Source organism: Melanerpes formicivorus, unplaced genomic scaffold, assembly GCF_026170545.1.
Source record: "Melanerpes formicivorus ecotype bairdi unplaced genomic scaffold, bMelFor1.0.p_v2 SCAF_19, whole genome shotgun sequence".
In the NCBI taxonomy this organism is placed as follows: domain Eukaryota; kingdom Metazoa; phylum Chordata; class Aves; order Piciformes; family Picidae; genus Melanerpes; species Melanerpes formicivorus.
This window is the reverse complement of record NW_027142371.1, coordinates 14,195,423-14,218,197: the sequence shown is the minus strand read 5'-3', so window position 1 is coordinate 14,218,197 and position 22,775 is coordinate 14,195,423. Positions and strand designations below refer to the sequence as shown.

At 65.0% G+C, this 22,775-nt stretch overlaps 1 protein-coding gene across 1 annotated transcript; it reads right to left on the bottom strand.

The window, feature by feature from the left end:
- Window positions 1-1,871: 1,871 nt before the first annotated feature.
- BPIFB2 (BPI fold containing family B member 2) lies at window positions 1,872-16,682 on the bottom strand. The gene is made up of 16 exons (XM_068150431.1): window positions 16,641-16,682; window positions 9,534-9,633; window positions 8,629-8,722; window positions 8,199-8,303; window positions 7,969-8,109; window positions 7,523-7,565; window positions 7,218-7,278; window positions 5,892-5,983; window positions 5,582-5,758; window positions 5,440-5,481; window positions 5,151-5,315; window positions 4,157-4,224; window positions 2,613-2,658; window positions 2,225-2,288; window positions 2,062-2,138; window positions 1,872-1,931 (listed from the first exon to the last, which is right to left on the bottom strand). The coding sequence occupies exons 1-16, from the start codon at window positions 16,680-16,682 to the stop codon at window positions 1,872-1,874; spliced, it is 1,377 nt and encodes a 458-aa protein (XP_068006532.1).
- Window positions 16,683-22,775: the final 6,093 nt, after the last annotated feature.

The window sequence follows — 22,775 nt, the reverse complement described above, 5'->3', positions numbered from 1 at the left end:
AGGACACGGTGGGATTGGGATTTGGGCAATTCCCATCACTCCAGCCCCCAGCTAGGATTTGGGGTGGGATTGGGATTTGGGGTGGGCAGCTCCCAGCACTCCAGCCCCCAGGTAGGACATGGAGGGGGCTGGGATTTGGGATGGGACTGGGACTGGGATTTGGGGTGGGATTGGGATTTGGGCAACTCCTATCACTCCAGCCCCCAGGTAGGATGTGGAGGGGGCTGGGATTTGGGGTGGGCAGCTCCCAGCACTCCAGCCCCCAGGTAGGATATGGTGGGACGGGGATGTGGGGTGGGACTGGGATGTGGGGTGGGATTGGGATGTGGGGTGGGCAGCTCCCAGCACTCCAGCCCCCAGGTAGGATATGGTGGGACGGGGATGTGGGGTGGGACTGGGATGTGGGGTGGGATTGGGATGTGGGGTGGGCAGCTCCCAGCACTCCAGCCCCCAGGTAGGATAGGGTGGGACAGGGATGTGGGGTGGGACTGGGATGTGGGATGGGATTGGGATGTGGGGTGGGCAGCTCCCCTCACTCCAGGCCCTGTGGTGGGGCTGCAGAGCTGTGCCCTGAAGGCAGAGGCTTCCCCTTGCTGCTGGGGAGCTGCTTTCAGCTGCAGTCACCCAAGAATGATGGCTGCAGCTCCTCCAGGAAACGTTTATGAGGAGCAGTTGCTGCTCTTGCCAGCTCCAGGCACTGAAGCCATTAGTCAGGTCCCCAGGCTGGGCATGGGAAGGCTCGGGGGGGGCTCCCTCCTCACAGTCAATCAGCTGGGCTCGCTGTGTTTGCCCTCCCCTTGCCGAGGCTCTGGAATGAGGAGGCTCTGGAAGGCTCAGCAGCAGCTCCAGAGGCTGGGAGCAGCTCCTGCAGCTGCTGCAAGTGGAGGCAGATCTGCCAGGAGCTGCCCTGGGGGTGGGCACAGCTCTGCTGGGCACTGCCCAGGCTGCTCCCAGCCCCATCCACCAGCACAGCCTGCACCCAGCACTCCCTGCAGCAGCTCAGGTGGGTTTGGGAGCTCTGTTATCATCCCACCCTTCCCTTTTGGGTGCTCAGATGTGTTGTGGGGTTCCTCCCTCCTCCCCTTTTAGTTTCCTGAACACCCTCTGGGGCATGGAGGTGTTTGGGCTGTAGGACAGCCCAGCCCAGGCTGCTGGCACCAGCCCAGCCCAGGTTCCTTCAGCATCTGGGCTGTGAAGAGCTCTGCCAGCAGCACAGCCTGGGGCAAGGCTCCTGCCTTGGAGTCTGAAATCAGAGCCCTTCTTGCAGCCTGATTCTCTCCTCCTCTGGTTGGGTTTTGGTCCTTTTTGTGCTCCTCTTTTGCCTGATCCAGGGCAAGCCAGCAGCTGGAATGTTCCCATAGTAACCCAGGGAGGGAGGAGAAGCAGAGGGAAGTCCTGGTGCTGGCCAGGAGCTGTCTGGTTGTGCAGCACAGGGCTGCTTTGCACCCCTGGGGACTGGTGGCATTGCCATGCTCTGGGCATCTGGACTGGCAGCAGCTCTGAGCAAGAGAAAACTCAGGTAAGCCCAGCCCCAAACCCGGCTGAGCCCAGCACCCAATTCAGCTGAGCTCAGCCCCAAACTCAGCTGAGCCCAGCCCCAAGTCCTTGAGGAGGGGAGCCCCCCAAAAGTCAGCAGGCAGAAAGTGGAGCTTGAGAGGGAAGTGTTTAATGAAGGCACAGAAGGAGGTTGGGCTCCATCCTCTTTGTGCCCCCACAGCCCCAGCAGCAGGCCTGGGGCAGGAACCTGCTGCTGGCCTAGACCTGAGGAGCCTTTCAGTGGGGCAGGGAGGAAGCTTTCTCCGCACCTCGAAGCAGGGTTTCAGAGGCAGCTCAGCAGCTTTGCTGCCCCCTCTCGCTCCGGGCTCCGGAGCTCAGCGCTGCCCTCGGATCCTCTCCTGCAGCTGCAGGTTGCAGGGCAGCAGGACGTAGTCCTAAGCACGGGGGAGGGGAAGGGGAGGGTTAGCAGCAGGCTTGAGGAGCAGGCTCCGCTTCGTTGTGGAGCCAGGAGGGGGCCACCGGGCGCCTGCAGCCGGGGAGCAGCCCAAGCGCCCTGCTCCTTACCCTGTGGATGGCCACGGCCACGTCCGTGTAGGTGAAGCCCGAGACGTGGGGCAGGAAGATGCCTTCGCTCAGCACCTCTGGGGGCAGAAAGGAGGAGGAGGAGAAGTTGCCAGCTGGGCGCTGCCTGGGTGCTCTCCGGGGGGCAGCGCGCCGTGAAACTCACCGCTCAGCTGAGCTGGCACCTCCCGCTGGACGGTGGGCAGCAGCAGCTCCTGCAGCACAGCATCCTGCCAGGGGCAAAGCCCTGCCCTCAGCGCAGCAGGGGGAGAGGGGCAGGGTCCAGCCAAGGGGCGGGGAGGGGGTCCTGGTGCTCACTGCTGCCCTCCCCCATCCCTCTCTGCCCTGCCTCTCCCTTCTGCAGGGTGCAGCACCCGAGGGCTTTCCCCTTTCTCTGCTGCCCAGGCTGGCATGGGGCAGTCAGAGCTGGCTGGGGGTGCTGAGGGTGCCCAGGCTGCCAGAGGGTGGCACTGAGCCACTCACAGCAGCGCAGGGCAAGGAGGGGACCCGGCTGTGCTTGGTCCCTTGGGAGGGGCATGGCGGGGGGCACCTACCGGCACGGAGCCCACGTCAGAGGCAGCCAGGCTGAGCTCAGCACCCCTGCAAGAGAGCAGAAGAGGAACTGCTTGGGGCCAGCAGCCACCTCGGGGCTCCCCCAGACACCACAGGCAGGCCCAGGGCTGAGCCAGCAGGGACCTTGGTGTCTGGGCACATAAGGGTGGGCAGCTGGAGCCCGACCTTGCCCCAGGGCATGGCAGCAAGGGCTTGGGGGGTTCTGAGCCTGGGCACATCAGGGTGGGCAGCTGGAGCCCGACCTTGCCCCAGGGCACAGCAGCAAGGGCTTGGGGGGTTCTGAGCCTGGGCACCCAGACTGCAGACCTGCTGTGGGTCCTTGCTGAAGCAGGCAAGGCTGTGCTGGGTGTGGGGGTGCTGGATGCTGGGTGCTGGGTAAGGGGTGCTGGGTGCTCAATGTGGGGTGCTAGATGCAGGGTGCTGGGTGCTGAGTGCTGAATGTGAGGTGCTGGATTTGGGGGTGCTGGGTGTAGGGGTGCTGGATGCTGGGTCCTGGGTATGGGGTGCTGGATGCGGGGTGCTGGGTGCTGGATGTGGGGTGCTGGGTGCTGAATGTGAGGTGCTGGATGTGGGGTGCTGGGTGCTGGATGTGGGGTGCTGGGTGCTGAGTGCTGAATGTGAGGTGCTGGATGCGGGGTGCTGGGTGCTGGATGTGGGGTGCAGGGTGCTGAGTGCTGAATGTGAGGTGCTGGATGCGGGGTGCTGGGTGCTGGATGTGGGGTGCAGGGTGCTGAGTGCTGAATGTGAGGTGCTGGATGCGGGGTGCTGGGTGCTGGATGTGGGGTGCAGGGTGCTGAGTGCTGAATGTGAGGTGCTGGATGCGGGGTGCTGGGTGCTGGATGTGGGGTGCAGGGTGCTGAGTGCTGAATGTGAGGTGCTGGATGCGGGGTGCTGGGTGCTGGATGTGGGGTGTGGGGTGCTGGCTGCGGGGTGCTGGGTGCTGGCTGCGGGGTGCTGGGTGCTGGATGTGGGGTGCTGGGTGCTGAGTGCTGGGTAAAGGGGTGCTGGGTGCTCGATTTGGGGTGCTGGATGTGGGGTGCTGAGTGCTGGATGTGAGGTCCTGGGTTTGGGGGTGCTGGATGCTGGGTGCTGGGTAAAGGGGTGCTGGGTGCTCGATTTGGGGTGCTGGATGTGGGGTGCTGGGTGCTGGATGCGGGGTGCTGGGTGCTGAGTGCTGAATGTGAGGTGCTGGATGCAGGATGCTGGGTGCTGGCTGCGGGGTGCTGGGTGCTGGATGGGGGGTGCGGGGTGCTGGCTGCGGGGTGCTGGGTGCTGTGGGGCAGTGGCTGCAGGGACCACCGTGGCCAGGCCCCGGGAGGCCCCCAGCAGCTGCAGGTGGTGCCTGGGGCAGCCGAGAGCTGTTCCCTGTCCTCCCCGAGCAGGTCGCTGGATTCTGGCTGCTGCCCTCAGCCCAGAGCCACCTTGGCAGTGCCCAGCCCGTGCCAGGTAAGCAATGCCCCGGGCCGCTTGCCCCGCTCTGGCTGGCACCCCTGCTCTGGCTGCCCCCTGCTCAGGGCTTCCTTACTCTGTTGCTGCTGCAGAGATCTTCATCTTGGTGCCCACAACGCTGAGGAGCAGCTCTGCAGACATGTCCTGCGTGGGCAGAAGCGATGCCAGGCTCAGGGAGAGCCGAGGCCCCTGCCTGGGCTGGCAGGGGTGGGAGGTGAGGATCCCCTGCCTGTGCTGCCAGCTGCTGCCTGCGGGCGAAGTGCTCAGCACCGAGGGGGAGGTGAGGGGGAGCCCAGCCCCGGCGGGGGCTGCAGCCGGGCTGGCACTTGGAGCAGAGGGCAGTGCCCCTGTGCCAGCCTTGGGCACGCTCCTTGTGCTTGCAGAATGTGCTTGGCACTCGTGCAGGGCACACTCCCCGAGCTCCTCACGCTCCTAGGGCATGCTTGGCACACTCCCCGGGCACACTTGGCATGCTCTCAGGGCACATCCTCCATGCTCTCAGGGCACACTTGGCACGCTCCTAGGGCATGCTTGGCTCACTCCCAGGGCACACTCACCACACTCTGAGGGCACACTCCCAGGGCACACTCACCACGCTCCCAGGGCACGCTCCCAGGGCACACTCACCACGCTCCCAGGGCACACCTGGCATGCTCCCAGGGCACACTCACCACGCTCCCAGGGCACACCTGGCACGCTCCCAGGGCACACTCCCAGGGCACACCTGGCACACTCCCAGGGCACACTCCCAGGGCACACTCACCACGCTCCCAGGGCACACTCACCACACTCCCAGGGCACACTCCCAGGGCACACCTGGCACGCTCCCAGGGCACACCTGGCACGCTCCCAGGGCACACTCCCAGGGCACACCTGGCACACTCCCAGGGCACACTCACCACGCTCCCAGGGCACGCTCCCAGGGCACACTCACCACGCTCCCAGGGCACACCTGGCATGCTCCCAGGGCACACTCACCACGCTCCCAGGGCACACCTGGCACGCTCCCAGGGCACACTCCCAGGGCACACCTGGCACACTCCCAGGGCACACTCCCAGGGCACACTCACCACGCTGACGCTCAGGAAGCTCTGGAACCCTGCGGCTCCTGCCCCCACGTGAACGGTGAGGAAGAGCTTGAGGGCTGCTTTGCCTTCCTCCAGCTGCACACGAGGTGAGCTCCGGAACACGGCTTGCAGGACCACCGGCACGTCCTCCTGGAAGAGGGAGCCCATCTGCCCAGAGAGGAGGGGGTGGGGTGGGTACTGCTGGGCACGGCAGCCCCCCGCGGGGGTGGGCAGGTGGCTGGGGGGCGCTGCCCCAGCCGGGGTTGTGCCTCCCGGAGCCACGGCAACGAACCTGAGGGATTCTCTGAGCCATGGTGCTGGTGGTCAGGGGGCTCTGCAAGGCAAGGCACAGGCTGTGAGCCGGCGGAGGGGCTGCCGGGGCTGCCTCCCCCTCCCCCCCGCTCTGCTCTCTGCTCCTCCCGTGCTCTGCTCACCAGCAAGGTCATGTTGAAGGCTCCAGCGATTTCCAGGGCAAAGAAGAGGCTGGTGTAGAAGTGCTCAGAGAAAGCCAGGGTGAGGTGGGAAGAGCTGGGGCTGGCTGGCTCGGGCATGCTGAAGGGCACAGGGCTGACCGGCAGGGGGATGGGGATTCCTGCCACCTGGAAAGTGGTCTGCAGGGACAGGGTCAAGGAGAAAAGGAGCTTGAGGTGTCTCAGGGCGTGGGGAGCCTGGGGGGGAGGGGAGGGGAAGTGGCTCTGCCAAGGGCTGGAGCTGGGCTGTGAGCCCTGGGGGGCTGGGACTTACTTGCAAGGATATGATGATGCCCTGCTCGGAGAACATGGGCACGGCCAGGGGCACGTACTGGACCTCGCAGCTGGCTGTGACCGGGAACTGGGCTGCAAGGCGGCAGGGGCAGCCTCAGGAGGGCTGCTGGGCGTGGGGAAGGGTCTGGGGCTCCCCAGCAGCGAGACAGGGAAGGAGCTGGGCACAGGGAGCAGGTCCCCGGGGAGAGGGCAGCAGAGGGACAGGAGCAGGTCCCTGGGGAGAGGGCAGCAGAGGGTCAGGAGCAGGTCCCCGGGGAGAGGAGAGCAGAGGGACAGGAGCAGGTCCCCGGGGAGAGGAGAGCAGAGGGACAGGAGCAGGTCCCCGGGGAGAGGGCAGCAGAGGGACAGGAGCAGGTCCCCGGGGAGAGGAGAGCAGAGGGACAGGAGCAGGTCCCCGGGGAGAGGAGAGCAGAGGGTCAGGAGCAGGTCCCCGGGGAGAGGAGAGCAGAGGGTCAGGAGCAGGTCCCCGGGGAGAGGAGAGCAGAGGGACAGGAGCAGGTCCCCGGGGAGAGGAGAGCAGAGGGACAGGAGCAGGTCCCCGGGGAGAGGGCAGCAGAGAGTCAGGAGCAGGTCCCCGGGGAGAGGAGAGCAGAGGGACAGGAGCAGGTCCCCGGGGAGAGGGCAGCAGAGGGACAGGAGCAGGTCCCCGGGGAGAGGGCAGCAGAGGGACAGGAGCAGGTCCCCGGGGAGAGGAGAGCAGAGGGACAGGAGCAGGTCCCCGGGGAGAGGGCAGCAGAGGGACAGGAGCAGGTCCCCGGGGAGAGGGCAGCAGAGGGTCAGGAGCAGGTCCCCGGGGAGAGGGCAGCAGAGGGACAGGAGCAGGTCCCTGGGGAGAGGGCAGCAGAGGGACAGGAGCAGGTCCCCGGGGAGAGGAGAGCAGAGGGACAGGAGCAGGTCCCCGGGGAGAGGGCAGCAGAGGGACAGGAGCAGGTCCCCGGGGAGAGGAGAGCAGAGGGTCAGGAGCAGGTCCCCGGGGAGAGGACAGCAGAGGGACAGGAGCAGGTCCCCGGGGAGAGGGCAGCAGAGAGTCAGGAGCAGGTCCCCGGGGAGAGGAGAGCAGAGGGACAGGAGCAGGTCCCCGGGGAGAGGGCAGCAGAGGGACAGGAGCAGGTCCCCGGGGAGAGGAGAGCAGAGGGTCAGGAGCAGGTCCCCGGGGAGAGGAGAGCAGAGGGTCAGGAGCAGGTCCCCGGGGAGAGGCCAGCAGCAGAGCTGCAGGGCTGGGAGCTTGTCCCATCCTCAGACCTGCTCCAGGATTGAGCCCTGGAGCCCTGGGGCCACCTGAGGCCAGCCAAAGGCAGGTGCTCACTTGTCAGGGAAATGAGCCTCTCATTGGGGGAGAGCAGCAGCTTGGAGACTTCCAGGCAGACCTGTGGGATGAAGGGGAAAGAGAGGGGGCAGGGGGGCCTGAGGGGGCTCCCCTCAACCCCTCTGCTGGGCTGTGCCCATCCTCTGGCCGTGTGGCAGCCAGGAGAGGGAGCAGGGCAGTGTCTGGTGAGGGAGACCTGGCAGAGAAGCAGCAGCTTGGCTGGAGGTGCTCTGATGCTCGCTGGCCAGCCTGGGCCTCTCCTGCCCCACACCTCCTGCCCCACACCTCCCCAGGCTCTGCCTTACCTTGTCCACACTGATCTTGTCCAGCTCTGAACTAGAGGACTTGCTGGATGGAAAGAAGAGGATGGGAGACATTAGGCAAGACCCAGGTGTGCCCAGGGGAGGTGAGGGACTTCCATCTACCCAAAGGTACCCAGAGCCCTAATCTCTGCTGGTTGCTGTCCCCTCTGAAGCTACAACCACCATCAGAACCCAGGCTGCTGCTGGACTGGCATGAGGAACCTTCCTGCCCTCTGCTTAAGAAGGTCTTCTGGCTTTGGAGGGAGTGAAACCCGGGGAGGAAACCACCCTGGAGAGGAGCAAAGGTCCTCCCATGAAGGTGAAGTTGTCCTGCTACCCTCTGAGCTTCCCACAGCCCTTCCTGCCCAGAGACCCTCCTGCCTTGGGGGTCTTTTTTTCCCTCCTCCCTTTCCCCAGCCCCTACAGCAAGGAAAATCTTCAGGCTGCACCTTTCCACCTCCTCAGAGCTGCTCTGGGTGCCCTCCAGGGTGGGTTTGCAGGAGGAGGTCACCAGCTCCATGTTGCCTTCGGGGTTCATCTCCACGTGGAGGTCAGCCAGGATGGACAACCTCTTCACCCTGGTGGCTGAGCTGTGCCAGGGGAGCAGAGGATGAGGCTGGGGCGTGGGGGCTGCCCCTGGCCTTGCTCCTGGAGCCCTCAGGCTGCCCCCAGCACTCACGGGGCAGAGGAGATGCCCAGGTCTGCATCGATGCTCAGCCGCAGCCCAGTGTGGGGGACGAGGGACAGGGACAGCTCAGAGACGTTGACTGAGGTGATTGAGTTCCTGCTGGAGCAGAAGGGAAGGGGTCAGGAGAGCAGCCCGGGGTCAGGAGAGCAGCCCAGGCTGGTGTGCAGCCCCTGGGGGCTCTCCCCATGGAGCAAACCCCACCAGTGCAGGGCACCGGCCCCCAGGGTGGCACCGGGGCTGCTGCCCCTGGAGCTCAAAGGGGGAGCCAGGAGCTTGCTCCCAGACCTCTCTGCAAGCCTCCCTGCTGGCCTGCAGGAGGATTTGTGCTGCCAAAAGGCCTTCTGTGGCAATGGGCAGAGTGCTGCAGCGTGGAGCAGAGGCAGGGTGCCCAGGCCTGGGCAAGGCAGAGCTCTGGACTCACCTGCTGGGCTTTGAGGAGCTCTGGGACAGGTCAGAGTCTGCCACCAGCTGCCGCCTGAGGGCTGCCTCCGTGTGTGGCTTCGAGACCTCAGCAACTGTGGGGCAGGGCAGGAGCTCTGAGAGAGCCTCTGGAGCCAGCAGGAGCAGGGAGCTCATCCTGCCCTGTGCTCAGCACTGCTCAGCCCACACCTGCAGTCCTGTGTCCAGCTCTGGGCTCCTCAGGTTAGGAAGGAGGTTGAGCTGCTGGAAGGTGTCCAGAGAAGGGCAACAAAGCTGGGGAGGGGTCTGGAGCACAGCCCTGGGAGGAGAGGCTGAGGGAGCTGGGGTTGCTTAGCCTGCAGAAGAGGAGGCTCAGGGGAGACCTTCTTGCTCTCTGCAACTCCCTGCAGGGAGGTTGTAGCCAGGAGGGGCTTGGTCTCTGCTCCCAGGCAAGCAGCACCAGAACAAGAGGCCACAGTCTCCAGCTGTGCCAGGGGAGGTTCAGGCTGGAGGTGAGGAGAAAGTTCTTTCCAGAGGGAGTTAATTTGCCCTGGGGATGTGCTGCCCAGGGAGGTGGTGGAGTCCCCAGCCCTGGAGGTGTTTAGGGAGAGCCTGGCTGAGGCCCTTGGGGCCATGGCTGAGCTGATCAGAGGGTGCTGGGGGAGAGGTTGGACTTGGTGATCTCAAAGGTCTTTCCCAACCTGGTTCATCCCATCCCATCCCATCCCATCCCATCCCATCCCTGGTGTGATGCACAGAGCTGCCACCTGCCCAGGGGCCACCCCTCACCCCCACCCCCCCTGCAGCTGCCTGAGGGAAGCTCCTGCTGCCAGCCCTCGGTGGTCGATCCCCAAGGCTGGGAGGAATTGGTGCTTCCCCTGCCCCCCCTGCTGCTGCTGGAGGAGGGGCTGGGGGCTCCCCACTTACAGTAGCTCAGCCCTGCCGGGGTGAGGATGCCCCCACAGTCGGGTGACCTGCTGGGCTGAGCAGGGAGCAGCAGGCTCAGGAGGATGCTGAGGGCGCAGAGCTTCGCCGCCTCGGCTCCTGGAGGAGGAGGAAAGCGCCGGAGCAGGACGGCCCTGAGCCGGCCCCCAGGGGGCCACAGACCCGCTCCCGCCTTGGGTTTGGGGTCCTGAGCTGGTCAGACTTGTGCAACACCGGCACGGGGCTCCTGGGGGGCGCTGGGAGAGCCAGCAGGAGGCTCAGCACCAGCAGGGAGGCTCAGCACCAGCAGGAGGTTCAGCACCAGCAGAAGGCTCAGCACCAGCAGGGAGGCTCAGCACCAGCAGGAGGTTCAGCACCAGCAGGGAGGCTCAGCACCAGCAGGAGGTTCAGCACCAGCAGAAGGCTCAGCACCAGCAGGGAGGCTCAGCACCAGCAGAAGACTCAGCACCAGCAGGAGGCTCAGTGCAAGCAGGAGGCTCAGCACCAGCAGGGAGGCTCAGCACCAGCAGGGAGGCTCAGGACCTGCAGAAGGCTCAGCACCAGCAGGGATGCTCAGCACCAGCAGAAGGCTCAGCACCAGCAGGAGGCTCAAGCTTGCAGCCCCCTGTGGGTCAGCCCTGGGGTGCTGCTGAGGAAGGTCAGGAGCAGGATCCCCCTGCAGCTGGTGTGGAACTGGGAGCTGAAGTGGGCTGAGGAACAAAAGGAAGCTGTGGAGGAGGCTCCAAGCAGCTGAGGGGAGGTGGAAGAGTCCTCTGCCTCCCTGAGGAGCCTGTGGAGCTGCTCTGCTGCTCTCCCAAGAGGCTGAGGCAGGGCTGGTGGGAGACTCCTGCCAGGCTCTGCTGGGAGCCAGCCTGGCAGGGCCAGCCAGGAGCCAGCCCAGCTCAAGCTGCCCAGCTGGCAAGCACAGCTTTACCTCTCCAGCTCGCTCTGTCCATCCTGCAGCTCCTTCCCTGGGGCCTGCCCTGGCCACCCCCGGGCCCTCAGCTGCTTTTTATACCCTGAGCAGCAGGGCTGCTGGGGCAGAAGCTGGCAGGGGGCTGGAAGCAGGGGGCACTGGCTGGGCCCTTTGTTTTTGGTCACCCATTTCTTATTGTTCCCCTGGCCACTGACCCAGGCAGGTGAAATATGGGAGCCCAGGTGCTGGGGCAGCTTGCCTCCATCCTGGGCTGGCAGGAGGAGAACAAAGAACCTTCTTGGGCTGCAAGGTGCCAAGCAGCCAGACACTGCCAGAGAGGGAACCTTGGCTTCTGTGCTCTGCAGCCCTGCTCTCTGCTGGGGGACAGCCCCAGCCCCAGCCCCAGCAGGAGCAGCTCATCAGTGGTGGCCTCTGCCTCCATCAGGCCTGGGGAGGGCTCTTGAAGGCAGCAGGAGTGCTTCTGGGGGGTTCAGTGAGCCTGAGGAGCTCAGGGCTTTATGGAAGGCATCTCCTCTAACCTCTGGAGTGATCCAGGTGCAACAATTCCTTCCCCTCCTGAACCCATCCCACCCCCAAAGCCACTGCCAATGCTCCTCCCAGCTGGCATCAGTGCCTGTGGCTGATGCCCACTCCCTTTGCTGACCTCTCTGCAAGCAGTGAAAGCCTCCTGGAAGGGACTCACAGCTCCCTCCCTCCTGTGCTTGGGCCCCACCACCTTCTCCTGGCCTCCTTTTGGTCTGGAGGGCAGAGCTGGCACCACCATGGCAGTGCTTCCTCCATGGTCTCCTCCAGCTCTCCTTCATGCCCCATGCCCTGGCTTCCCCTCCTCCCCACCCCCTCATACCCTGTGCTCTCCCCTGGGGCTGTGCCCTGGCCTGCAGAGAGGGTTGAGTTGCCCATGTTGGTCTGCAGCCCTTGGCAGTGGCAGGAGGTGTTCAGGGCTTGTTGAAACACCTGCAGCCTGGGCTGGCAGCCATTGTCCTCTGTGCCTGGCTGGGGTGAGTTATGGGGCCAGGGCTGGGGCCAGGTCCATCCTGACACGTTCAGAGCTCCCCCAGCAGCCTGTTCCTTCCCTTGCCAGCAGGAGCAGAGCTCCAGCCGCGCTGTGTGCTCCCATTGGAGGCAGCCAGGGAGCAGAGGCAAGAGGCAGTAGGGAGGTCTGTGCCCAGCAGCAGCCTCACTGCCCTGCTGGGGGGGGCAGCCCAGGCAGAGGAGGGCAGGGAGGGAGCCTGGAACCTGCAAATGAATCCCCCCTGGGCTCCCAGGAAGGGTTTTGTGTCCCCTGGCTTTGGCAGGGACCTGGGGAGTCCCCTGAGGAGCCTTTGGTGTGCTGCAGGAGCTGGGGAGCTGCCTCTGCTGTGCCTCTGGGGAGGGTTCTGCTGGCTCCAGCAGCACAAGGGGCTGGGGATAAGCTGCTGGGGTGAGGTGGCTCCATGGGGCTCAGAGGGAGACTCACTCCTCCTGAAGAGCTGTTCTGAGCCTGCTGATCCCTGCAGAGGCTTAATTAGATGTCAGCTTAAAGCTTAATGACTGCTCAGGCTGCTGGCACCCAAGTGCCTGCCTGTCCTGGTGTGTTCCATGCCACATTCATCCAGGGACCTCCCCTCCTGGAGATAAGGAGAGGCAAAGCTCCTTGGCTGGGCTCAGAGAGGGCCAGGAGAGCAGCCCTGGGAGGGAGGGAGCTGCAGACTGAACCTTGTGCCATGCTCCACACAGGGAGGGAGGGAAGAAAGCCAGGGCTTGGTGCAGCAGGATCCCACCAGGGTGACCTCCCTGAGCTGGGTCCTGCAGGCTGGGGAGCCCAGGAGGGGCTGGGTGAGGACCATGGCTCAAGGAGGCCATGGAGGTGGCAGCAGTGGGGGCAGCCTGGGTGGGACACATGGCTCTGCTGGGCTGGGGCAGGGCTGGGGGGCAGAGCCTTGGCCTCTGGGTGGGTGAGGGTCCCTCTCAGCCTGGAGGTGGTTCCTCTCAGCCTAGGGATGGTTCTGCTCAGCACAGAGGTGGTTAATCTCAGCCTGGGGAGGGTTAATCTCAGGCTAGAGATGGTTCTGCTCAGCCTGGAGATGGTTAATCTCAGCCTGGGAAGGGTTCTTCTCAGCCTAGAGATGATCTTCTCAGCCTGGGGATGGTTAGTATCAGCCTGGGGAGGGTTAATCTCAGTCTAGACATGGTTCTTCTCAGCCTAGAGATGGTCTTTTCAGCCTAGAGATGGTTAATATTTGCCTGGGGAGGGCTCTCCTCAGCCTGGAGATGATCTCCTCAGCCCGGGGAGGGCTGCCACTGAGCCCAGCCTGGCTCCACAGTGGATCCCCTCTCCTCCCTTGGTGCTCCAGGAGCGAGCAAGAGCCTCCCCTGCCAAGAGCCACAGCTCCCTGGGTGTCTCCCCAGAGCAGCTCTTGGGTTTCTCCTGGCCCCCCTGCAGCCTGCACCATGTCATTAAGCAGATCAGCTTTGAATTTCAGCCCAGCCCTGCCAGTCTCTGGTAGGTGTTGAGCAAGAGGCTCCAAAGCTCCTGGGAGCCCCTGCCCGGGGCCCAAGGGCTGAGGGCTTCCAGGCTCAGCAGAGAACCTCTCTGTGCTGGCTGCTGGCAGGAGGTGACAGCACAGCAGGTCCCCAGCCCTCTGCTGCTGCTGCTCTGCCTCCTCCTGGGCTGGCTTTGCACACAGGCTGCTCCCTGCCTCTCTCCAGGAGCTCAGCACAAAGCTTGGACAACCTCTGGGGTCTCTCCAGGCTGGAGATGTGGCTCTGGCTGCAGGAGGGGAAAGCTGAGCCGAGAAGGAGGCTCCCTGGCAGGGCTGGAAGCTCTCTGCTGTGAGGCCAGGCTGAGAGAGCTGAGGCTGTGCAGCCTGGAGGAGAGAAGGCTCCAGGGAGAGCTCCTGGTGGCCTTGCAGGGCTGGAAGGGGCTGGTCAGAAAGCTGAGGACAGAGACCCAAGCCTTGGAGCCTCCTCTGCCCTCAGCAGCAGAGCTTCCCTCCGTGCCAAGGCACAGAGCCAGCATTTCTCACCCCTCCATCCCCCTGCCCAGCATCCCCCAGCTCCTCTGCAGGCCTGCTGCAGCTGGGGGCAGGCACCACAGACCCCCAGAGGCACCCCTGCCAGCCTCTGTCTCATTGCAGGGCTGCTGCAGGGAGGGCTTCCCCCTGCCCAACCCTCTGGGCACCCCCTGCCAGTGGGAGAACAGCAGTGGGTGCCAGGTAGGCACCGAGGGGCTGCAGGAGTGGGGCTGCAGGAGTGGGGCTGCTGGTGTGGGGCTGCAGGAGTGGGGCTGCTGGTGTGGGGCTGCAGGAGTGGGGCTGCTGGTGTGGGGCTGCAGGAGTGGAGCTCCTGGTGTGGGGCTGCAGGAGTGGGGCTCCTGGTGTGGAGCTCCTGGTGTGGGGCTGCAGGAGTGGGGCTGCAGGAGTGGGGCTGCTGGAGTGGAACTCCTGGTGTGGGGCTGCAGGAGTGGGGCTGCTGGTGTGGGGCTGCTGGAGTGGAGCTCCTGGTGTGGGGCTGCAGGAGTGGGGCTGCAGGAGTGGGGCTGCAGGAGTGGGGCTGCAGGTGTGGGGCTGCTGGTGTGGGGCTCCTGGTGTGGGGCTCGAGTGGGGCTGCAGGAGTGGGGCTGCAGGTGTGGGGCTGCAGGAGTGGGGCTCGAGTGGGGCTGCAGGAGTGGGGCTCCTGGTGTGGGGCTGCAGGAGTGGGGCTGCAGGAGTGGGGCTGCAGGAGTGGGGCTCCTGGTGTGGGGCTGCAGGTGTGGGGCTGCAGGAGTGGGGCTGCAGGAGTGGGGCTGCAGGAGTGGGGCTGCAGGTGTGGGGCTGCAGGAGTGGAGCTCCTGGTGTGGGGCTGCAGGAGTGGGGCTCCTGGTGTGGGGCTCCTGGTGTGGGGCTCCTGGTGTGGGGCTGCAGGTGTGGGGCTGCAGGAGTGGGGCTGCAGGTGTGGGGCTGCAGGTGTGGGGCTGCAGGAGTGGGGCTGCAGGTGTGGGGCTGCAGGTGTGGGACTCGAGTGGGGCTGCAGGAGTGGGGCTGCAGGAGTGGGGCTGCAGGAGTGGGGCTCCTGGTGTGGGGCTGCAGGTGTGGGGCTGCAGGAGGGGAGCTCCTGGTGTGGGGCTGCAGGAGTGGGGCTGCAGGAGTGGGGCTGCAGGAGTGGGGCTCGAGTGGGGCTGCAGGAGTGGGGCTCCTGGTGTGGGGCTGCAGGAGTGGGGCTGCAGGAGTGGGGCTGCAGGAGTGGGGCTCCTGGTGTGGGGCTGCAGGTGTGGGGCTGCAGGTGTGGGGCTGCAGGAGTGGGGCTGCAGGAGTGGGGCTCCTGGTGTGGGGCTGCAGGTGTGGGGCTGCAGGAGTGGGGCTCCTGGTGTGGGGCTGCAGGAGTGGGGCTGCAGGAGTGGGGCTGCAGGAGTGGAGCTCCTGGTGTGGGGCTGCAGGAGTGGGGCTGCAGGAGTGGGGCTGCAGGAGTGGGGCTCCTGGTGTGGGGCTGCAGGTGTGGGGCTGCAGGAGTGGGGCTGCAGGTGTGGGGCTGCAGGTGTGGGGCTGCAGGAGTGGGGCTCCTGGTGTGGGGCTGCAGGTGTGGGGCTGCAGGAGTGGGGCTCCTGGTGTGGGGCTGCAGGAGTGGGGCTGCAGGTGTGGGGCTCCTGGTGTGGGGCTGCAGGAGTGGGGCTGCAGGAGTGGGGCTGCAGGAGTGGAGCTCCTGGTGTGGGGCTGCAGGAGTGGGGCTGCAGGAGTGGGGCTGCAGGAGTGGAGCTCCTGGTGTGGGGCTGCAGGAGTGGGGCTGCAGGAGTGGGGCTGCAGGAGTGGAGCTCCTGGTGTGGGGCTGCAGGAGTGGGGCTGCAGGAGTGGGGCTGCAGGTGTGGGGCTCCTGGTGTGGGGCTGCAGGTGTGGGGCTGCAGGAGTGGGGCTGCAGGAGTGGGGCTGCAGGTGTGGGGCTGCAGGTGTGGGACTCGAGTGGGGCTGCAGGAGTGGGGCTGCAGGAGTGGGGCTGCAGGAGTGGGGCTCCTGGTGTGGGGCTGCAGGTGTGGGGCTGCAGGAGTGGGGCTGCAGGAGTGGGGCTCGAGTGGGGCTGCAGGAGTGGGGCTCCTGGTGTGGGGCTGCAGGAGTGGGGCTGCAGGAGTGGGGCTGCAGGTGTGGGGCTGCAGGTGTGGGGCTGCAGGAGTGGGGCTGCAGGTGTGGGGCTGCAGGAGTGGGGCTCGAGTGGGGCTGCAGGAGTGGGGCTCCTGGTGTGGGGCTGCAGGAGTGGGGCTGCAGGAGTGGGGCTGCAGGAGTGGGGCTCCTGGTGTGGGGCTGCAGGTGTGGGGCTGCAGGAGTGGGGCTGCAGGAGTGGGGCTGCAGGTGTGGGGCTGCAGGAGTGGGGCTCGAGTGGGGCTGCAGGAGTGGGGCTCCTGGTGTGGGGCTGCAGGAGTGGGGCTGCAGGAGTGGGGCTGCAGGAGTGGGGCTCCTGGTGTGGGGCTGCAGGAGTGGGGCTGCAGGAGTGGGGCTGCAGGTGTGGGGCTGCAGGAGTGGGGCTGCAGGAGTGGAGCTCCTGGTGTGGGGCTGCAGGTGTGGGGCTGCAGGAGTGGGGCTGCAGGAGTGGGGCTGCAGGTGTGGGGCTGCAGGAGTGGGGCTCCTGGTGTGGGGCTGCAGGAGTGGGGCTCCTGGTGTGGGGCTGCAGGAGTGGGGCTGCCCATGGCACCCAGTGCCACGTCCAATCTCCTCTTGCAGTGTCAGCTCCTCCCCAGCAGCTGAGGGAAGGCTTTGCCCTGGCTCAGAGCTCCCCCAGAGAAGGTTCCCTGGGGCAGAAGGGCCCCAGCTGGGTGATGCCCCCCGAGGGAGGGCAAAGCAGAGCAGAACTTCCTTGGTTCCCAGCTGCTGCTGCCCACAGCTCAGCCCCCCTGCTGCTGCCCAGCTCACCAAAGCTGCCCAGGGCTCTCTGCCTTTGTGTCTTGGTCTCCAGGGCATCCAGGCAGCTGCTGACACCAGTCCCATCCTGCTCCAGTTGGCCTCCTCTGCTTCTGCCTCCATGCAGGGATTTGGTTTCATGTCCCTGGGGCCCTGCAAGCTGCCTTGGCCAGCCCTGGGCATTGCCCTGGCCTCTGCTTCCTGGCACTCTGCTGTGCCTCCCCCCAGGCAGTGAACTGCTGGGGAGCTCTGGGGGCTGGGGAGGCCAAGCTGCTGGCACTGCTGGCACTGCTGGCACTGCTGGCACTGCTCAGGAGCTGCTCCCTGGGCTGCCAAGGGGGCTGCCAAGGTGCCCCTCTGCTGGGTGCTGCCCATTACCAGGCCTGGCTGGGGCCAGTGCTTGCCCAAAGTATCAGGTGAGCCCAGGGGGGTGGTGAGAAGCTGCCAGCATCCTGCTCCTGCTGCCCCTCCTTATCGCTGCCAGGATCTGGCGGTGACAGCAGGGCTTTGTGCTCCTGGGCTGCCTGCCTGCTCGGGTTGCAAGGAGAGTGACAGCTCTGGCACCTCTGCTGCCCCTTCCTTGGCCTGTGGCTAAGATATTCTTGAAGCTGGAAGGGAGGTGTGACCAAAGCTGGCTCCTGGGCTGGAAAAGCTGAGCTCCCAGTTTGCAGAAGGTATTAATCCAAGCAAGAGCTTTCCTGGGCTATTAGCTTTCAGAGGTGGGGAGCAGCCCATCCCCCCCCCCCCCCGATGAACACAGCAGGGGCAGTGAAGAGTTCAACCTGTCCCCTTGGCCAGCACAAGGTCCCCATGGCCAGCACAGGGTCCCCTTGCCCAGCACAGGGTCCCCATGGCCAGCACAGAATTCCTTTGCCCATCACAGGGTGCCCTTGCCCAGCACAGGGTGCCCTTGGCCAGCACTGTGTCCCCTTGGCCAGCACAGGGTGCCCATGCCCAGCACAGGGTCCCCATGGCCAGCACAGGGTCCCCATGGCCAGCACAGGGTCCTCTCCACCACGGACAGCCTCTGGGGCACCCTGGGATGTGTTCCACACACACAGGGCCCCTGGCTTGGGCTGGGGCTGGCAGAGCTGTGGGCAGCAGCTGCCTGCTCCTGTGTGCTGCCCCTGATGGGACCCAGGACAGGGCCAGGGAGCAGTGTCCCCCCCAGGGGCAGGGGCCAAAGGCAGGAAGCCAGCAGGGCTCTGGGTGCCTGTGAGCTGCTGGCTCAGCAGAGAGCTTTCTGCTCCTCTCCTGCCTCTGGCAATGAGTTATCTGGCAGGGGGGAAAGGGCCCTGGTGGAGCAGGCTGGGACAGGGCTCTCCAGCATGGGACAATCCTGACCACAAAGCTGAGAGGCTGAGGGCCTGCATGGAGCTGGCCCCTGGCCCTTGTGTGGCTGGGGAGGTCTCCTCTCTTGCTGTGCCCCCACTGGGACCAGCAGCCCCTCCCAGACTTCAAAGGGGTCCAGAGCTGCCAGCCTGGGAGCTCCCTGGCCACTGGCATCCCCCTCCCAGCAGTGTCCCACCTCCCCCCCAGGCCCTGCTGGGGTGCAGAGGTGATGGAGCTGAGCAGCAGTGAAGCAGTCCTGAACCAGAGGGTCTGGCAGCCCAGGCAGCCCTGGGGCTGTGACCCTGCAGCACCACAGCTCCTCCTGGGGCCATTGCCCTTCCCAGCTCAGCAGCTGCTTCCCAAAGGGGTCCTGAGCCCCTTCCCCCCTGTCCCTGGTGGCTTTGCTAAGGTCCCAGCCTGGGCACAGCTCAGGGTGGGGATGCTGGCCATGCCCTGCTGGCCTGGCTGCTGAACACCCAGCCCTGCTGCTGCCCCCATGGCCTCCCCAGAGCCTGGGGTCACCCAGAGCCTGTGGCAGCTCCCCAGGAGGGGAAGTGCTCAGAGCCAGGAGCTGCAGCCGGCCCTGACAGCGAGGGGATGGTCAAGATTCTGCCATCCTTCAGCCAAAGCCTCCCTTCTGCTGGCAGGAAAAGCCCCCAGAGGGTCTCAGCAGGCTCTGGCCAGCCAGCCAGCCCCACTCTGAGCCCAGCAGAAGCCCCTGGGGCCAGGCTGGCACCCTGGGCAGCTTGGCAGCTGGGGCTGGCCCAGCCCAGGGGGTGTTGCTCAATCATTTACCCAAAGCTGCTGCATCTCCAGGGAAATATTTGCAGTGGAAGTCACCAGAGACCTGCATCATTTGTTTGGTTTGCTCCCCCCAGGACTGCTCTGGGTGCCCCCTCTGACATCACCTTCCTGCTGCCCAGCTCTATATATGAGGATGCTGAGGGCAGGGCAGCTTCAGAAGCCATCAGCTGGAGGCAGCCTCTCCCTCCAGAGCTTGGGCAGGTAAGAGCAAAGAGCTTGCCTCCAGCTGCTGCTGCTGCTCCCCTGCAGGGCAGGAGAAGCCTTTGAGGTCCAGCTGGGACTCCTGGCTGTCCAACCCCAACCCCTCCTGCTGCCTGCTGGGGCAGGCAAGGTGGTGGCCGTCAGGATGAGCTCCTCGAGAGCAGCCAAGCCTGCTCAGGGGCCCTGCAGCCCCCCGAGGAGAAAGAAGCCTTCCATGGGCTTCTGCCCCTCTGCTGAGAGCCCTCCTGGAGCTCTGGGGCCAGTCCTGCAGCCCCTATGACAGGAAGGGACTGGAGGTGCTGGAAGGTGCCCAGAGAAGGGCCAGGAGGAGGAGCAGAGGGCTGGAGCTGCTCTGCTGTGAGCACAGCCTGAGGGAGTTGGGGTCTGGAGAGGAGAAGGCTCCCAGGAGACCTCCTTGTGACCTTCCAGGATCTGCAGGGGGCTGCAGGAAAGCTGGGGAGGGACTTCTGAGGGTGTCAGGGAGGGATAGGACTGGGGGGGATGGAGCAGAACTAGAGGAGGGGAGATTGAGATTGGATGTGAGGAAGAAGTTGTTCCCCAGGGGGATGGTGAGAGCCTGGCACAGGCTGCCCAGGGAGGTGGTGGAAGCCTCCTGCCTGGAGGTGTTTGCAGCCAGGCTGGAGGTGGCTGTGAGCAACCTGCTGTGGTGTGAGGTGTCCCTGCCCATGGCAGGGGCTTGGAGCTGGCTGAGCCTTGAGCTCCCTCCCAGCCCTGCCAGCTCTCTGACTCCAGGAGCTCCTCACCAGCTAACACTTCCATGCTGCTGGTGCAGCTCTGCTCTCCCAGCCAGCTCCCAGCTGAAGGAGCTCACCCTTGGTTTGCTCCCTTCCTGACCTCCTCTTTGCCCTTCCATAGGTTTGGGGCCCTGGAGCCCCTGGTGGCTCTTCAAGAAGTCCAAGCTGCTTCGTGCTGCAGGGTCCCAGGGGTGGTTCAGTGAGGCTGGAGCTCTGAAGCCTCTTTTCTCCTCCTCACAGCTCTCCCAGGAGGTGCAGAGAGAAGCCTCAGGCTCCTGGGTGCCTGTGTGGAGCTCAGAGATCTCCTTGCAGTTGTCCTCTGCCTTTTCTCTCTGTGCTTGGAGATGTTCCTCCTGTCAGGAGGGTCCTGCTTCCCCTTCCCCTGTGTGGGACCCAGGATCATCTTTCCCAGAGCAGCTCCCAGCCCAGCTTGGCCCCCAGGCTGCTCCCTGGTGTGGGGGGACTGCAGCAGGAGCAAGCAGGCAGCCTCCTTCCACTTGGCTGCTGTGATGTCTGCTGCTCTTTGCCCCTGCAGGAAGAGCCACCAGGGGCTTGGCTGTGCCCAGCAGCCCTGGGGGGAGGCAGGAGCAGTGCCAGCAGCTGAGTTGTTCTTCCCCAGCAGGCTTCCTCCCTTTCCTGTCCTCTCCTCTGGCTCCTGCCCCCTCTCCCCCCCCCCCCCCCTGCTGATGACTTTTGCTTCCCCACAGTTCCCAGGACCGAAGATGAGTCCCCCCTGGGCTCTCCTCCTCCTCTGCAGCCTGCTGAGCCCTTCACAAGGGTTTAGGATCCTGCCCCCGGCTGCCCAAGAGAATGTGGGAGGTGAGTGTGGGGCAGGGGCAGGATCTGCCCCCTCTGGAGGCCACTTCTGCTCTTCCTGACCACGCTCAGGAGCTGCTCCAGCGCCCTCCAGCAGGGCTGCAGCCACACAGCGCTGGGGAGGTGGCACTTCAGACCCTGCACAGGGCCTGCTGGCACCACTGCCACCGTGTGAGGAGGGCAGGGGGGGGCCCAGGAGCCAGAGGGCTCACGGTGCTTCCTCCTCCCTTCTCTTCTTCCCAGGCATTGGACAAGCAGTGCTCCACCAGGACCTGCCCCAGCCTCCAGCCAGCCTCCGCGGTGGTGACCTGCTCAGCGGTCTGCTGGGCAAGGATGGTGCTGTTGGCACTCTGCTGGGCAAGGATGGTGCTGTTGGCACTCTGCTGGGCAAAGAGGGTGCTGTTGGCAGTCTGCTGGGCAAGGATGGTGCTGTTGGCACTCTCCTGGGCAAGGATGGTGCTGTTGGCAGTCTGCTGGGCAAGGATGGTGCTGTTGGAAGTCTCCTTGGTGGTCTCCTGGGCAAAGAGGGTGCTGTTGGAAGTCTCCTGGGCAAGGATGGTGCTGTTGGCACTCTGCTGGGCAAAGATGGTCCTGTTGGCACTCTCCTGGGCAAGGATGGTGCTGTTGGCACACTTCTAGGCAAAGATGGTCCTGTTGGCACTCTCCTGGGCAAAGAGGGTGTTGTTGGCACTCTCCTGGGCAAAGATGGTCCTGTTGGCACTCTTCTAGGCAAAGAGGGTGTTGTTGGCAGTCTGCTGGGCAAGGATGGTGCTGTTGGCACTCTCCTGGGCAAGGATGGTGCTGTTGGCACACTTCTAGGCAAAGATGGTCCTGTTGGAGGTCTCCTTGGTGGTCTCCTGGGCAAGGATGGTGCTGTTGGCACTCTGCTGGGCAAGGATGGTGCTGTTGGCACTCTGCTGGGCAAAGATGGTCCTGTTGGCACTCTTCTAGGCAAAGAGGGTGTTGTTGGCACTCTGCTGGGCAAAGATGGTCCTGTTGGCAGTCTGCTGGGCAAGGATGGTGCTGTTGGCACACTTCTAGGCAAAGAGGGTGCTGTTGGAGGTCTCCTTGGTGGTCTCCTGGGCAAAGATGGTGCTGTTGGCACTCTCCTGGGCAAGGATGGTCCTGTTGGCAGTCTGCTGGGCAAAGATGGTGCTGTTGGCACACTTCTAGGCAAAGAGGGTGTTGTTGGCACCCTTCTGGGCAAAGATGGTCCTGTTGGAGGTCTCCTTGGGGGTCTCCTGGGCAAAGATGGTGCTGTTGGCACACTTCTAGGCAAAGATGGTCCTGTTGGCACTCTGCTGGGCAAGGATGGTGCTGTTGGCACTCTTCTAGGCAAAGATGGTCCTGTTGGCACTCTGCTGGGCAAAGATGGTGCTGTTGGCACACTTCTAGGCAAAGATGGTCCTGTTGGCACTCTGCTGGGCAAGGATGGTGCTGTTGGCACACTTCTAGGCAAAGAGGGTGCTGTTGGAGGTCTCCTTGGTGGTCTCCTGGGCAAGGATGGTGCTGTTGGCACTCTGCTGGGCAAGGATGGAGCTGTTGGCACTCTCCTGGGTGGAGATGGTCTCCTTGGTGGTCTCCTGGGCAAGGATGGAGCTGTTGGCACTCTCCTGGGTGGTCTCCTCGACAGAGAAGGCGTGCTGGGTGGTCTCCTGGGCAAAGGAGGCCTTCTTGACGCTCTGCTTGGCAAGGATGGCCTCGTGGACACTCTCCTTGACGCTCTTCTCAACCTCCTCATCGGCGAGGGGGGGATCCTCTCCAAGGACGGCCTCGTGGGAGGGCTCCTGGGTGGCAGCGGGGGAGATCTCCCAGGGTAAGTGAGGGGGGGTGGGGATGGGGGACCCCAAGCAGTCCCCACGGGTCTGGCTCACGCTGGGGGAAGGAGGCTCTGCTCTGGAGCCTGCTCTCTGCCCCCATTTCCCCTCCTGGGGCAGGGGCAGGGGCAGGTCCATCAGGGAGGCTGTTGGGACCTGCGGGTGTGCCAGCCCTGCCAGGGTGCCACAGCCTGCTGGGGAGCCCTGCTGCCCTCAGGGACCCCAGAAGGAGAGGAGCCCCCTGGAGGGCCAGGGCACCATCTGTGCCAGGGTGTCCCTGCCTCCCTCCCTGCCTCACTGCCTTCTCCTTGCTCCCACCCTCCAGGCCACGCATCCTGAACAACAGCCTGCCCAGGCTCAGCCTGCGCTCCCTGCCAGGCTTTGGGCACCAGGTGGGCTTCAGCACCCAGCTGCTGGTGGAGAGCACCAGGTAGGAGGGCTCAGGGGGGCGGTGGGCACCGACTCCTTGGCAGGCAGATGGCCAAGAGCTGCCCTGAGCTCCCTGCCCCCTTCCCTCCCCTGCAGTGCCACAGGCCAGCAGCTCTGCCTGCAGCTGGAGGCCAATGTGCAGCTGCTGGTCCAGGACAGGTGGGCAGCTCCTCAGGGCACCAGGCACTGCCAGGTTGTCGACATAAAGGTCCAGCTGAGGTAGGCATCCGCGTGAGGTTGGCATCTGTGTGAGGTAGGCAGCCATGAGAGGCTGACAGCCGTGTGAGGTGGCACCTGTGAGAGGCTGGCACCCA

Bases quoted from the DNA above. Each gene is read 5' to 3' on its own strand.
- BPIFB2 (XM_068150431.1), bottom strand. From the start codon at position 16,682: ATGGGCAGCACCCAGCAGAGGGGCACCTTGGCAGCCCCCTTG. The intron at 8,304-8,628 runs GTGAGTCCAGAG...CTGCTCCAGCAG, and splicing joins AGCTCCTCAAAGCCCAGCAG to GAACTCAATCACCTCAGTCA. The intron at 1,932-2,061 runs GTAAGGAGCAGG...CCCCGTGCTTAG, and splicing joins TGGCCGTGGCCATCCACAGG to GACTACGTCCTGCTGCCCTG.